Source organism: Argopecten irradians, unplaced genomic scaffold, assembly GCF_041381155.1.
Source record: "Argopecten irradians isolate NY unplaced genomic scaffold, Ai_NY scaffold_0081, whole genome shotgun sequence".
In the NCBI taxonomy this organism is placed as follows: Eukaryota; Metazoa; Mollusca; class Bivalvia; order Pectinida; family Pectinidae; genus Argopecten; species Argopecten irradians.
The window spans coordinates 17,017-34,498 of NW_027187548.1; the positions used below are offsets into that span (position 1 = coordinate 17,017).

Genomic DNA, 17,482 nt, shown 5'->3' on the forward strand with positions numbered 1-17,482 from the left:
GGTCCAGATATAACAAAGATGAGTGACCAGGGTGAGGAGTACCAGAGATCCTGGATACTTTACCAGTATCTAGACTGGTGGATAGGTAGTGAGGAAATAGTGGATATCAGGAGGAAAGGGATAGATATAGAGGAACAAGTAAGAAACGCTAATAAAAAATGCCCGACTGATATGTATATAACGGGCAGCAATTGTGAAGGATTCAGAATGAAAGGTTCAGACAATGACTCCATGTTAATTGATAGAAACGTAGTAGTATTGTGTCCTGACCAGATGAACAGTCTACCACCAAACCGAGATAATAAATCAGTTTTGTGGATGAGACCAGCTAATAGTAGGCCTGGTTATGTAACATTAGAAGTTGTTTATCTGGGACAAAATGTATTTACTGAAATTCACAGCGCTATAGTACCTGTGGGAGAGCAATATTTCCTATCAAGTGAAGTATTTCAACGGAACTTAATTAATAGAATAGACCATACTCTACTTATAAAAAGTGAAGCGCACGGGCCAGCTGCCACTTTTCAGAATTAATATACATGTAAATACTGAAATTGATTTGGTGCATTCATTCAAATGTCTCCATTGGCCCGAAGAAGCAAATGAGTGGGTGATTAGACCACGCCTCCATGGATGGCCAGATAAAACTTTGAGAGACGAAATAGTACGTGGTGGCTGCCATCTAGTCCCTGTAGGAGATAAAACGTCCGTCGATACATTCCTACAATGGAGAATATCGTTTGCAACTGCTGAAAGGAGGCTCGTTTACTCTCTAACTCACGTACAATTTTTAGTGTATGGTCTTATGAAGTACCTCCTCAAACAGATATCTGACATGTTAAAACAAATACTCGGCAATACCGATATTCTATCATCATATATAATGAAAACTGTTGTATTCCATGCAGTTGAGAAAACGCCTTGTTCGTTATGGCAGGGGAAACACACATTTATCTGTTTCATGCTGTGTTTGAACATTTTGATAACCTGGGTAAAGGCTGGTCATTGTCCGAATTACTTTATCCCAACTAACAACATGTTCCTTGGCAAAGTTCACGGAGAAAATCAACAGAAACTTCTTCATTTCCTCGTAAATCTACATGATATAAAATGGGGATGTCTCTCAGTAGGGACCTTTATACAACCAACTATAGGAGAGGTTGTTGATGACCTGCTAAATGCAACACATGGACGTCTATTATATCCGCCATCTATATCTGAAACCGAACGTGATTTACAAATATTCCATTCTGCACGACAATACGATGGTACCTCAGCATCGCTCCCGGTATCATTAACACTTTTATGTAAGTCAAAGTCAGAGAACGACGAATTTTTAGCCTTCGTCACTACAACACACTCACTTTCATGTGTAGCGATGAACAAATTCCGTGAACATACAACATATAGAGGAAACAGGGAGAAATACAAATATTTAAGGAAATGCAAGATATTTCTATCACCTGGTGCCTCAGTGTGTACAAGTCCAGGACTGCTAGGATTGGCAACGTTTTACTATCAAACTGGGAACTACACCAAAACATTGAACATATGTCGGCACATAACCACATCATTTAAAATATCTTTTCCTGTAACCGATAGGGAAAAAATGATATATTTAACTCTGTTTTGTGGTCGTGGCTACAATCTGTTTGAGAAATTTAGAGAAGCAATTGTGTCACCAATACGTCTACCACATGATTATTTCTATCCATCAGAAATATTCCAGATCGCTAAAATCCAAAGAGGAGATTATCCCCAAATTCCCCCGCTCCAATACTCCATGTTCTTGTCTTTTCTGTGTTACCACCAACTTGGAGATACCATAAGACGCAATGAAGCAGTGAATGATCTCCGAGTTCTGAAGTATAATATGTATTGTGACTGGATTGTCCACAATATGTTGGGGATGTGTTACGAAAAAGTTGGGGACACACAAAGGGCACTCAGGGAATATAGACACTCTGTACTTAATAGAGAGTTCGGACGCGATCATAACAATGCCAAAGAGAGAATAGATCGTTTACAATTTTCTTTTCAGGAAAACTAATGTCGTAGGCTTTAAGAAATGTATGTTTACGTTGGTGTCTACTTTTGTGTCAAGTATGTTTACGTTGGGGTCTGTTGTCAAGTATGTTTACGTTGGTGTCTGATGTCAAGTATGTTTACGTTGGTGTCTGGTATCCTACATGTTTACGTTGGTGTCTGGTGTCAAGTATGTTTATGTTGGTGTCTGGTGTCAAGTATGTTTACGTTGGTGTCTGGTATCAAGTATGTTTACGTTGGTGTCTGGTGTCAAGTATGTTTACGTTGGTGTCTGGTGTCAAGTATGTTTACGTTGGTGTCTGGTGTCAAGTATGTTTACGTTGGTGTCTGATGTCAAGTATGTTTACGTTGGTGTCTGGTATCAAGTATGTTTACGTTGGTGTCTGGTGTCAAGTATGTTTACGTTGGTGTCTGGTGTCAAGTATGTTTACGTTGGTGTCTGGTGTCAAGTATGTTTACGTTGGTGTCTGGTGCCAAGTATGTTTACGTTGGGGTCTGTTGTCAAGTATGTTTACATTGGTGTCTGGTGTCAAGTAAGTTTACGTTGGTGTCTGGTGTCAAGTATGTTTACGTTGGTTTCTGATGTCAAGTATGTTTACATTGGTGTCTGGTGTCAAGTAAGTTTACGTTGGTGTCTGGTGTCAAGTATGTTTACGTTGGTTTCTGATGTCAAGTATGTTTACATTGGTGTCTGGTGTCAAGTAAGTTTACGTTGGTGTCTGGTGTCAAGTATGTTTACGTTGGTGTCTGGTGTCAAGTATGTTTACGTTGGTGTCTGGTGTCAAGTATGTTTACGTTGGTGTCTGGTATCCTACATGTTTACGTTGGTGTCTGGTGCCAAGTATGTTTACGTTGGTGTCTAGTGCCAAGTATGTTTACGTTGGTGTCTAGTGCCAAGTATGTTTACGTTGGTGTCTGGTGTCAAGTATGTTTACGTTGGTGTCTGGTGCCAAGTATGTTTACGTTGGTGTCTAGTGCCAAGTATGTTTACGTTGGTGTCTGGTGTCAAGTATGTTTACGTGGTGTCTGGTCAAGTATGTTTACGTTGGTGTCTGGTGCCAAGTATGTTTACGTTGGTGTCTGGTGCCAAGTATGTTTACGTTGGTGTGTGCCAAGTATGTTTACGTTGGTGTCTGGTGCCAAGTATGTTTACGTTGGTGTCTGGTGCCAAGTATGTTACGTTGGTGTCTGTGCCAAGTATGTTTACGTTGGTGTCTAGTGCCAAGTATGTTTACGTTGGTGTCTGGTGTCAAGTATGTTTACGTTGGTGTCTGTGCCAAGTATGTTTACGTTGGTGTCTAGTGCCAAGTATGTTTACGTTGGTGTCTGGTGTCAAGTATGTTTACGTTGGTGTCTAGTGCCAAGTATGTTTACGTTGGTGTCTGTGCCAAGTATGTTTACGTTGGTGTCTGGTGCCAAGTATGTTTACGTTGGTGTCTAGTGCCAAGTATGTTTACGTTGGTGTCTAGTGCCAAGTATGTTTACGTTGGTGTCTAGTGCCAAGTATGTTTACGTTGGTGTCTGGTGTCAAGTATGTTTACGTTGGTGTCTGGTGCCAAGTATGTTTACGTTGGTGTCTGTGCCAAGTATGTTTACGTTGGTGTCTGTGCCAAGTATGTTTACGTTGGTGTCTGGTGTCAAGTATGTTTACGTTGGTGTCTGGTATCCTACATGTTTACGTTGGTGTCTGGTGCCAAGTATGTTTACGTTGGTGTCTGGTGTCAAGTATGTTTACGATGGTGTCTGGTGTCAATTATGTTTACGTTGGTGTCTGGTGTCAAGTATGTTTACGTTTGTGTCTGGTATCCTACATGTTTACATTGGTGTCTGATGTCAAGTATTTTTACGTTGGGTGTCTGGTGCCAAGTATGTTTACGTTGGTGTCTGGTGCCAAGTATGTTTACATTGGTGTCTGGTGCCAAGTATGTTTACGTTGGTGTCTGGTGTCAAGTATGTTTACGTTGGTGTCTGGTATCCTACATGTTTACGTTGGTGTCTGGTGTCAAGTATTTTACGTTGGTGTCTGGTGCCAAGTATGTTTACGTTGGTGTCTGGTGCCAAGTATGTTTACGTTGGTGTCTGGTGCCAAGTATGTTTACGTTGTGTCTGGTGTCAAGTATGTTTACGTTGTGTCTGGTGTCAATGTTATGTATGTTTACGTTGGTGTCTGGTGTCAAGTATGTTTACGTTGGTGTCTGGTGTCAAGTATGTTTACGTTGGTGTCTGGTGTCAAGTATGTTTACGTTGCTGTCTGTGTCAAGTATGTTTACGTGTGTCTGGTGTCAAGTATGTTTACGTTGGTGTCTGGTGTCAAGTATGTTTACGTTGGTGTCTGGTGTCGAGTATGTTGGCGGTGGTGTCTGGTGTCAAGTAGGTTTACGTTGGCGTCTGGTGTCAAGTAGGTTTACGTTGGTGTCTGGTGTCAAGTATATTTACGATAATGTCTGGTGTCAAGTATGATGACGTTTGTGTCTGGTGTCTAGTATTATGACGTTGGTATCTGATGTCAAGTATGTTTACGTTGGTTTCTGGTGTCAAGTATGTTTACGTTGGTGTCTGGTGTCAAATATGGTTACGATGATGTCTGGTGTCAAGTATGTTTACGTTGGTGTCTGGTGTCAAATATGTTTACGTAAGTGTCTGGTGTCAATTATGTTTACGTTGGTGTCTGGTGTCAAGTATGTTTACGTTGGTGTCTGGTGTCAAGTATGTTTACGTTGGTGTCTGGTGTCAAGTATGTTTACGTTGGTGTCTGGTGTCAAGTATGTTTACGTTGGTGTCTGGTGTCAAGTATGTTTACGTTGGTGTCTGGTGTCAAGTATGTTTACGTTGGTGTCTGGTGTCAAGTATGTTTACGTAAGTGTCTGGTGTCAATTATGTTTACATTGGTGTCTGGATTCGAGTATGTTTACGTTGTTGTCTGGTGTCAAATATGGTTACGATGATGTCTGGTGTCAAGTATATTTACGTTGGTGTCTGGTGTCAAGTATGATGACGTTGGTATCTGATGTCAAGTATGTTTACGATGATGTCTGGTGTCAATTATGTTTACGTTGGTGTCTGGTGTCAATTATTTTTACATTGGTGTCTGGAATTCGAGTGTGTTGGCGGTGGTATCTGGTGTCAAAGTATGTTGACGTTGGTATCTAGTGTCAAGTATGTTGGCGGTGGTATCTGGTGTCAATTATGTTTACATTGGTGTCTGGGTCGAGTATGTTGGCGTTGGTGTCTGGTGTCAAGTATGTTTACGTTGGTGTCTGATGTCAAGTATGTTTACGTTGGTGTCTGGTGTCAAGTATGTTTACGTTGGTGTCTGGTGTCAAGTATTATTAAGTTGGTGTCTGGTGTCAAGTATGTTTACATTGGTGTCTGGTGTCAAGTATGTTTACGTTGGTGTCTGATGTCAAGTATGTTTACGTTGGTGTCTGGTGTCAAGTACGTTTACGTTGGTGTCTGGTGTCAAGTATGATGACGTTGGTGTCTGGAGCAAGTATGATGACGTTGGTGTCTGGTGTCAAGTATGTTTACGTTGGTGTCTGATGTCAAGTATGTTTACGTTGGTGTCTGGTGTCAAGTATGTTTACGTTGGTGTCTGGTGTCAAGTATGTTTACGTTGGTGTCTGGTGTCAAGTATGTTTACGTTGGTGTCTGGTGTCAAGTATATTTACGTTGGTGTCTGGTGTCAAGTATGTTTACGTTGGTGTCTGGTGTCAAGTATGTTTACGTTGGTGTCTGGTGTCAAGTATGTTTACGTTGGTGTCTGGTGTCAAGTATGTTTACGTTGGTGTCTGATGTCAAGTATGTTTACGTTGGTGTCTGGTGTCAAGTATGTTTACGTTGGTGTCTGGTGTCAAGTATGTTTACGTTGGTGTCTGATGTCAAGTATATTTACGTTGGTGTCTGGTGTCAAGTATGTTTACTTTGGTGTCTGATGTCAAGTATGTTTACGTTGGTGTCTGATGTCAAGTATATTTACGTTGGTGTCTGGTGTCAAGTATGTTTACGTTGGTGTCTGGTGTCAAGTATGTTTACGTTGGTGTCTGGTGTCAAGTATGTTTACGTTGGTGTCTGGTGTCAAGTATGTTTACGTTGGTGTCTGGTGTCAAGTATGTTTACGTTGGTGTCTGGAGCAAGTATGATGACGTTGGTGTCTGGTGTCAAGTATGTTTACGTTGGTGTCTGGTGTCAAGTATGATGACGTTGGTTTCTGATGTCAAGTATGTTTACGTTGGTGTCTGGTGTCAAGTATGTTTACGTTGGTGTATGGTGTCAGGTTTGCTTACGATGGTGTCTGGTGTCAAGAATGTTTACGTTGGTGTATGGTGTCAGGTTTGCTTACGATGGTGTCTGGTGTCAAGTGTGATATCTGTTGGCGTCTGTCGTCAAGTACGTTTACGTTGGTGTCTGGTGCTATTGCCCACTGTCATTAAATTTTTGTCTTCTTAATTTGTGTTACAACATCAGTTGTGATACTTTTCAATTGCTAAAAATAATGTTTTTATATCAAAAACATATCCAAATATCAGACATTGTGTTTGATATACGACATTGTCACCGCTGTTCATTTGACTATACATGTAGGTATGCCCATCAGAAGGATAAAACAACAACAATAGGCTGTCGAAAGAATCCAGATAGGATTGCTAAACATGAACTGTTTATGTGTACTTTTGTCTATTCTGATAATAGACATTGTGGAATTGAAGATGGAAGATTGATACAAATAACGATAGATAGTTTCATTGATTGTGTAAAGTATTTATTGTTCTATACCTCTTTTTTGTAGTTTCTATGTAGAATCACGGTAGCCGAGTGGTTAAGATTATAAGACTCTTTCATATGTGGATATGAAGGATAGGGATATTCTACCCGAGGGTCACAAAATGTAGTAAAACCCAAGGCTTGCCGATGGTTTTGCAACATTTTGTGATCCCGAGGGTAGAATATCCCTATCCTTCATATCCACTTATGAAAGAGTATTTTTCTTTCATACCTCGACGTTTTATTGCAATTTTACAACTATACTATCCCGACATTTTGAAATAATTCGAAGAAATCCACGGCTGAAAGGCAATTTTTCGTGATATTTTCAACAAAAAATCCGTTGTTTGCATGTTTAAAAGCAAAACCAGTCAAGTTTGTGAAAAAAATGTTAAAATTTTACCGAGGAAATAGAAATTTTGTTGACGCTGTGACGTCACGAGGCTTTATTGCATGGGTAGCCATGCAATACAGCCTCAGGTGGCATGAATGTATTGCCCTAGACCAGCCAGTATTACACCCGTAGGTGAGAAAGAAATCATTGATCTTTTCGTACACTGTTCTAAATCAAAATAAATAATGAATACCTGGTTACCCTAATTGAGGATCGTTTGCTTAATGTAATGTAATAATATATAAAATTATATTACACATGATTCATGTGTCTATTTTGACTCTTAATCTATTTATGTAGGTTCAATAATTATGTGTGTGATAGGGAATGCACTCATTGTTACCTGTGATATCTGTAGAATGTGACATTACCATTTTAGACTATATAACATATGTATAAATCCATGTGCTTGAATCCTGTTGAATAATTTTCTACATTAAACAGTTTTCCATAACTTTGCGTCGTAAGTTCGAACAGGGTAGATACCAAGTACTAACAGGTGTTTGGTGATTGTACTCCTGATACTTCAAAAACACTTCCTAAAATGATCTTGACTGTATATGGGTCGTTAACCCAATCAAACTAAACTAAATCAAATTATATTGTAGTTTGCTGGTTTGATTTCTAAAAATTGATACCATTAAAGGATGGTTCCAAATTAAATTTTTTTTATAAATTTTATAAGTAAAACATTCCTGTTACAAAAGGAAGCACATATATGAAAATGTTCACTTCATATTTATTAGATAATTAGATCATGTTTTTACAACATGAAACTATTTTGTATTTTAAATGTTTAAAGTGTGGCGGAAAATGATAAACATCAGATAGAGGGAAGATATGAGGTTTTAAAAGCCCATTATGCTTTTGCAATATATTTATTTAAAAAAATACCAAACTCTACTTGATGATAAAATTAATTTATTGATGACAAAATGAGTTAATGTACAATGCTATAATAAAAACTTGTAATTAAGATGAAGAAATACTCATAATTCCTCGAGCTACTATCATTGACTATGATATATTCCTTTTAGTTGTATATCATTTATTAAATTTGACAATATTAAAAAAAGTCACATTCTTTAAATTCGTAAAATAAGTGATCCGTCAACGAGATTAATAACGAGAGAAAATGGAAATCGTGAAATACGTGAAACAGTAGTCACTGGTATAAGTCTCTGTATTTAGAATGAACCAGTGGCGTAGGAAGATGAAACGTAATGGGGGGGGGGGGCAAAGGTCCTCAATATTTCGTAACCCCCCACCCCCCATCGCGCGCCCCGTATCCACAGGAGATAATTGATATATATTTTTCATATATTATTTCATATAATCCTTGTACACATCTATAGAAGAATACGCAAATTAGGGTGTGAGTTTGGGGGGTCCGGGGTATACCATGGAAAAATATTACGACTAAGAATGACTGAGATGAGCTTTACGATGTATTTTGATGATTTTGCGAGCGCCGAAGGCGCAATATTTTGGCGTTTGGGGGGTCCAGGGGTCTCCCCGGGAAAAAATTGTACAATTTAGAATGGCAGAGATGAGTTCTACGATGGCTTTAGTTGAATTTGAGAGCGCCGAAGGCGCAAGATTTAAGTATATGAGGAGTCTGGGGGTCACCCTGGGAAAACATTGAGATTTAGAATAGCTGAGATGAGTTTTATGATGTATTTTGATGATTTTGGGGGCGCCGTAGGCGCGAGATTTTGGTATTTGGGGGGTCCGCGGGTCTCCCCCGGGAAAAAATTGTACGATTTAGAATGGCAGAGATGAGTTTTACGATGCATTTTGTTGAATTACGAGCGCCGAAGGCGCGATATGTTAGTTTATAAGGGGTCTGGGGGTCACCCCGGGAAAAAATGTACGATTTAGAATGGCTGAGATGAGTTTTACAATTTATTTTGATGATTTTAAAGCGTTGTAACAAGTTTTCGATTTAAAGTTACCTGCATTTAGAAATGATAATTGTGTGTGTTGTCATACCATTATGCAACCCAGCTCGATCTGAACATACCGGATTCACACCATCGACACATTGTTGCGAACTCAAAATAATTATGAATTGATTGTCTTGCTAAGACATATAAACAAATTAATTTTTTAAGAAGCATATTTTGAAATAGTATAATCCCTTGATGGACATTTTTAGTCTAGTTCGTGTGTATTGAATTTTCATTATTAAGGTTTGAACATTACGTGCTTGAGCGTTTTAGGAAACGCGCCGCGCAGCGGAATATTTTCTAAATTGTAGTACAAAAATGTGCAGAAGGACTTTCAAATGAGCATTCTCGGCGAAAATGGGGGGGAACAGGGGGCAATTGCCCCCCCCCCCCTGCCCCCCGCGTCCTACGCCCCTGTGAACTCAGGTGTGAACAAAACTATCTAAATTGAATTTACTATGGGTGTTTGTAGAATTCTGTAAAAACATAGTGAGACTTAATGTCTAGAAACATTGACCTAATTTGTTTGTTAGTAAAACAGGGTAAGGTTTTACCTATTCTGGATTATACATTATGTCGACATTGTTACAACTTTGTCATATAAATATACGTGCTTGTCTTGTATAATGTTATCATTTTTGAATGAGTGAAATGTGTTTTGTAGATAGACAATTAATGCTATAATTATGTTAAATATTAATTAAGTTTTAAGTTATATCAGCTTTGTTGGATGTATCGATATGATAAGGTGAAATTTACTTGAATAGAAAATAATCATCCGGGATGGAGGGACTACAGTATGTTAAAATACTAACTTGTTCAGGGTCTAACCATAAGACTGTAGTAGATTGGGATAATAAATGTATAGCGACATTCTCAAAGCTATATTTTCAGATTTAATTTTGTTCTTAGATATATTTTAGGCCGTAACATTTTAAAACATGAATATAATTTAACATGCAGTAAGGGAGATAATCATTGGTTTGATAAGTATATTTGTGTCAAATAAATATACCAAATACTTGTATTAGTTGTGAGAAAGATTTATTTGATAGATTTACAGCTAAGCAGTTGACGTAACGTTTTCAGTTTCAAACTCTATGCATCACACGTTTCTAACCATTTCATGTGGTCATGTGATTCCTGAAAATGGAAGAATAGAAAGAATCACCAATATGTATTCTGCTGTTTTGAGAAAAGTCTAAGCTTTCCTATCTATTGGCTGTGTCATAACTTGTGATAATGAATACTCTTTAACAATGCTATATGTCTAAAGCAAATGTTATTGATAGTCTCGGCTGAAATATTTAACTTGTTGATGGATCTGTCTGCTTCCTTGTATGGACAAGGATAAATGTTGATTAGAATGTGCTGGCTGTCGTTTTACAAGTCCAAGCCACTTCAGAAATAGATCCAAATGACGGCTAATGGTGAAGTACCTACTTGTGATATCATGACTAACTATAAATAGAAAACTTATGTAATGAAGGGATTATGATAGTGGCAGAGTGGTTAAGGTGTAGATATTCTACCATTATAACATTACCTCTAGCTTCCACAATTTCTCATTCATTTGTACATATATATGAATATAATCCCCAAAAAATCTACAGTGCCTGCCTGCCGTCCCTAATTACGACCAGAAATAGACATTCACGGAACCACAACTGCGCAGCACAGGTTAGAGAGGATGGATAGACAATCATTTTAGATGAGAACGAAAATGAGAGTGGGACGCTGTCAAGTTACGAAAAGTATTACATCTTGAAAATATAGTGGCAAGATTGAGCCTACTGTAACTTGATGCCGTTATAAGATACTGGGCTAACTGTGTAGATCGATAATGTTACTAACTATTCTATGGTAAATTTACTGTACTTCATTTACCTGCCAATTTCTTAATTCTGATTGCCCTTAAATGACCTTGGCAATTGAAAAGGAAATAAAAATAAACCAGCATGGAGGTAAAATATCTATCCCTTTGAAATGGAACAGTCGTGTGTTAGATATATGCATGTATGATATATATAAAATATCAAAGAAACACAATTTAACAAAGCATGACAATTTATTGACTCGTGCCCTATCCGGGCTTCGAACTCACGGTCTACGGCATCCAATCGCCTAGCCAAACATAGCTGCGCCTTCTACCACTGCGCCACATCCACATCCCCAAAAAAGGATGTTTCAATGACGAAGTGATAGTCGGTTCGATATGCTGACATAATCACTGTGGAAATTGTCAAATTAAATCTTTGGATCAACAACACATAGTGAATATGATACCTTGTGTTTAGTAAATATTAAATATCAAAGAGACACAATTTAACAAACCATGACAATTTATTGACTCGTGCCCTATCCGGGCATATTTGTATAATATATATATATATATATATAACTATGTCAATTTGGCTCTATTTCATTAGTTTAAAGGTCCTATAAACAATCAGAATCATTTAGGGACCTGACAAATTCAGGTAATGGTAAGTATATTTCGGGACCCAGAGGGGAAGGGCTTGTGGTGTGTGATGACAGGCCGGCACATCGTAACCACTAGGTCATAGTAACCTCTTATTTATGAAGTATATTAAGATATTTTATTAACAAATAAGATGTCTTGCATAATCATAAGATATTTCTTTTAAGATATTTGGGATACCATTGGAATAATATGCCTCATAAAAAAATCTGTTTCATAGACATTTCAAATTGTTAATACTTTTTTTATTAACTTTGTGATTGTTTAGGATGCTCCAGAAATTGTAAAAATCCCCTGTGTTATGTTAATAAAGAGTAACTTATCATTATTCTTACTTAGAACGGCTTGACTGACTGCTTGAAAACCGGAAAATATTTGTACTTATAACTATTAAAATTTAGCGTCTAATAAACATATGTACAATATATATCATATTTCCTGTTCTGTGAATAGTGCAGATGGACTTTTTATTTTTATGCACACATTATTTGATGACGGATTTTTTTTCTTCTAAATCGCGTGGCATAACAATGATAACTTTGTGGATCAAATACTGTAATTCAGTCAGAGACGACACATCACCAATATGTGGTTAAAATGGCGGACCTTAAAACATGATGTAACGGACGGGTCTATGGTACCTCAGTATCTGTGAACACTTCATGAACGACGATTTATTAATGAAAGCTAATAGGTGAGTCTTAGTGGATCTATGCGATCCCTTTCAAATAACCAACCGTTTTGTTTTTTTCACAACCGATTTTCTGTTTCTTAAAAATGAACATTGAAAATGCTATATCGCGCTTTTATCAATTACGAGGCTGATTATTTTAACAATATTTGTTTAGTTCATAGTGATATATGATACGCGGCAAATTCAAATTAAGTACAAAACAAAAACACGACATTTGAAATAAGACTCAATGATTCAGCAACATTCCATGTACTAAATCATGGTATTCACCTTCAATCTCAATAGTAATAACAAAGATCACAAAGTCAGTAGATCCGATAAATGTCCCGTTTTATTCGTAGATAGATTAAAGATAACATATGTTGAACTAGTATTGAAAAGAGTTATATTCGTAAGAACGGCCTTCGGTCATATATATTATGCTTAGATATCGTCCATATTCCATCCGAGGAAGGTGTCAAGATTATTTGCTTTGTGTCTGATGTTAAGGATTAATAGTAGCTATATATGTATGTCGTCTACATTCCATCGGAGGAAAGGACAAAATGACATCAATGATATTGTGTTTGAAGTGGCATTTAAATGGTATGGTATTATTTATTAAAGCCATTATATTAACATTTTGGTATATTAGAATGAATTGATTCCTGGATTCAAAGTTTCTGGCATTTTTCGTTAAAATAGATAATATTGGAAAAGAATAGTCATCGATTTTTTTTTTAAATATAAAGACCTATTTATATATATATTTTTATATATTGGACAATGATATATCAGTATTACCACGCTAGCATGTCATGAGTATTTAGTCAAATAACTTTCCCTTTTACATCTAATCACTATTAATTAACATTATGATGCTATTGAATTCGTAGTACGTTATTTTCAGGGTCCAAACAAAACTAAGATGAGTGACCAGGGTGAGGAGTACCAGAGATCCTGGATACTTTACCAGTATCTAGACTGGTGGATAGGTAGTGAGGAAATAGTGGATATCAGGAGGAAAGGGATAGATATACGGGAGCAAGTAATAAACGCTAATACAGATAACAAGTTTGATACATATATAACAGGCAGCAGGAATGAAGGATTCGATATGAAAGGTTCAGACAATGACTTCATGTTAATTGATAGAAACGTAGTAGTATTGTGTCCTGACCAGATGAACAGTCTACCACCAAACCGAGATGATAAATCAGTTTTGTGGATGAGACCAGCTAATAGTAGGCCTGGTTATGTAACATTAGAAGTTGTTTATCTGGGACGACGGATAAGTACTGATTTTTACAGCGCTATAGTACCTGTGGGATATCAATATTTCCTGTCAAGTGAAGTTTTTCAAAGGAAATTTATAGATTTGATGGGTCATTACCTATAGATCGACGCTGAAATCCACGGGCCAGCTGCCGCTTTTCAGACCTACGGCGTTAAAATAGACACTGTTGGATCTTTCAAATGTATTAATTGGCCCAAAGAAGCAAATGAGTTGATGATTAGACCAGGCCTCAATGAATGGCCAGATAAAACGTTGAGAGACGAAATAGTAGGTGGTGGCTGTCATCTGGTCCCCGTGGGAGATAAAACGTCCTCCGATACATTCCTGCAATGGAGAATATCGTTTGCAACTGCTGAAAGGAGGCTCGTTTACTGTCTCAGTCGTGTACAGTTTTTAGTGTATGGTCTTCTGAAGTACTTCCTCAAACAAATATCTGACACTTTAAAACAAATACTCGGCGATACCGATATTCTTTCATCATATATAATGAAAACTGTTGTATTCCATGCAGTTGAGAAAACGCCTTGGTCATTTTGGCAGGAGAAATAGACCTTTTTCTGCTTCATGTTGTGTTTAAACATTTTGATAACCTGGGTAAAGGCGGGACATTGCCCAAATTACTTTATCCCAACTAACAACATGTTCCTTGGTAAAGTTCACGGAGAAAATCAACGGAAACTCCTTCATTTCCTCGTAAATCTACATGATATGAAGTGGGGATGTCTTTCAGTTGGGACCTTTATACAACCAACTATAGGAGACGTCGTTGATAGCCTTTGTGATGTAAGACATGGACGTCTGGTATATTCTATATCAGAAAGAGAAATCGAACGTGATGTAGCATTATTCAGATCTGTGCAGTATCACGATGCTAACTCGGAATCGGTCCCAGTATCATTATCACTCCTATTTAAGTCTAAGTCGGAGAATGATGAATTCGTAACATACGTCACTACAACACACTCACTTTCATGTGTAGCGATAGACAAATTCCCTGAACATACGACATACAGAGGAAACAAAGAGAAATACAAATATTTAAGGAAATGCAAGATATTTCTATCACCTGGTGCTTCGGTGTACAAGTAGAGGACTGCTAATATTGGCAACGTATTACTATCAAACTGGAAACTACACAAATACATTGGACATATGTCGGCACATGACCACATCATTTAAATTCCGTTTTCCTTTAACCGTCAAGGAAAAAAAGGCATATAAAACTTTATTTTGTTGCCGTGGTTACACTCTATTTGAAAAATATAAAGTACATGCGTCCTCAATATGTTCAACACAGGGTTGTTTCTATCCATCAGAAATATACCAGATCACTAGAATCACACGCGGAAATCCTGTGTTTATTTCCCCGCTGTCATACTCCGTATTCCTGTCTTTTCTGTGTTACCACGAACTTGGTGACACCAGAAGACGTGATGCAGCAATGGCTGACCTCCAAGTTGTGAAGTATGATGAGAGCAAACGAGATGCATCTGGTGTTGATAGTAACTGGATTGTCCACAATATGTTGGGATTCTGTTACGAAGTAGTTGGGGACACACAGAGGGCACTCAGGGAATATACACACTCTATAGCTAAAAGAGATATCACACAATATCAGAACAATGCCAAAGAGAGAATAGAACGTTTACTGTCGTCAATAAAGGAAAACCAATGAGAAGGACTCTCCGTCGTTGTGTTTACTGAGGTTTTGTAACGGTCAAGTATGTTTACGTTAACTTGGTGTCTGGTGCTGTTTTCCAATGTCATTTCCTATTTGTCTCGTTTGTGTTTCAGCATCAGCTATGAAATATTTATAATTTCTGGACTCATTTTTATTTTGTCAACTTCATGTTTGCTGTCTACACCCGAAAATTATCTATACCTCTGTGGGTGAATTTTGTCGGATTGGAATATACTTTGTCAAAAATGTAAACAACTAGAATAAGTTTAATTCTTTTTATATAAGATATCCGTTATGCTTGTATTTAACATACAATGTAGGTTCATCTTTTCATTTATGTTATTATGTCATGTCTATACGTTTTCGGCATATATTTCTACTCTTATTGTATTTTAGATTATGTGCTGGTTATAGATTGAACGTTAAAGAACTTATTTTTACTTGCAATATGTGTTTTATGTGATATGTGAGTTAGTATTAAACTCATCCTGGCATCCCTGTGTTTAAATACCTCGTTTTCTCGCTCCACGGTGCTCACTTGTCATTCCCCATCGTCACCAGGTGATAGCCAGGTTTCCAGGTCAGTAGTGGTAGCCAGGTCACTATTCGATGGATCCTGAATTCCATTCCAAGTTGCCCTGACGGTGCCATAACCAGCAAGATGTTTTTTTAGTAGCTTCACGAATTCTCTTCAATTTTTCCTTCCATGCGCCTCTTCACCATTTTCCACTGTGAGTTCCATTACGATGATAGTTCTGGACTGGTTCAATACCAGGACCTCGTCTGGACGTAATGTAAGCTCTAATCATTATGGTTGGAAAACAAGCCTTCCATCCATGTCTACTTTGATCTCCCAGCCCTTTCCTCTATCTTGCAATTATTTTGTAGCTGACGTCTTCCGATCCACTGTCACGCCTTCCCTTACATAAGTCAGATTTCCTGGTATTGAATTTGGGCGCTTCCATCCCCTTTCTGTATCTACAATTGCATTATAATTAACATCGTATCGTATATGTATGAATCCATGTTCTTGAATCCTGTTGACTATTTCCGATGTTCATGTACATGTATAACTATAATTCCACTAACCCTGGGAGGTAGTTATAATGTACTAACCGCTGTTTGGTGAAATAAAATTGAATTTTACGGTTTTGAAAATTGATACAAGTCATCACCAATCACGATCATGAATGTACCCAAAACCAATGATCTTATCCTAATAATATACCTATATAAGTAAATGGTTTGGTTTATTATGTCTGACATCTCTTGGATTCTATCTCTTTATCAATGTATTATAAATGTACATTGTGTATGCACGGTATACATTCCTTTTTGTTAATTAGATTTACATGGCCTTGCATGTACGGGAGCCCTTTGTCGCACCTAACGTACAGCAACTAAATCAAAAATGACCTTTGAGATGACCCCTGATTGTTTTTCGGATCACCGCATGTCTGTTTAATTAGGAATTTCAGAAGTTAGATGATTTCGAATATTAAGATAAATATTTAAATTGTACGGATCGAAATTTATAAGTTAATAAGTAAAAAATAGAATGGTTCAGCGCAAAATATTTACATATCAATATAACGATTTTTATTAATTGTTAGAAATATTTATTTGTTGAATTAAAAACAACTGATAAGTACTTGACTCCGCAGTGTAGCATGGTCAAAAGATTACAACAATGGTAGACAAATCAAATTATCACCTCGAGGACAAATACACTATGAAACATTTGATAGCAGTTTGATCATGCTCACTGCCATCTACATGTACTGTTCTTCTGGTCTGATGTGGTGAGATTTATACTTAAACATATGGTATAATGTTGCTCTTCTGTTTCTCACATTAAAAAACAAAATTATTATCATATGTGTTTTGTTATTTAATCTCCATAATAATGAGTTATAGCAATAATAACGATACAACCATAATTTTATGATTGTTCTATTATTATTTTCTCATATTTACGCTCTTGATACATACACCATTTAGAATAAAATAGCTTGGCGTCTTTGGCCACCTATGTGCACCAGTCTCATTGAGGCGTGGGTTCGAATCCCACCGCTGCCACCAAATTTGTAACTGTGGAGTGAGTGACACAGCTGTACCCGTAAAAGACAACACAGTGACATATTCTTTACAATATATACAAGTTTATTTAACTATTTATAACAATGACTAGGCCTATAT

The 17,482-nt window shown here is 37.3% G+C and overlaps 1 protein-coding gene and 1 pseudogene across 1 annotated transcript; both read left to right on the top strand.

Annotated features, from left to right (window-relative positions):
* On the top strand, positions 1-3,061 carry LOC138311663 (uncharacterized). Its single transcript, XM_069252928.1, is given in 2 exon segments — positions 1-530; positions 532-3,061. Coding segments are annotated over 2 exon segments (2,031 nt in total). The 5' UTR covers positions 1-18; the 3' UTR covers positions 2,051-3,061.
* A 1,295-nt stretch (positions 3,062-4,356) lies between these two features.
* Positions 4,357-17,156, top strand: LOC138311659 (uncharacterized; annotated as a pseudogene).
* Positions 17,157-17,482: the final 326 nt, after the last annotated feature.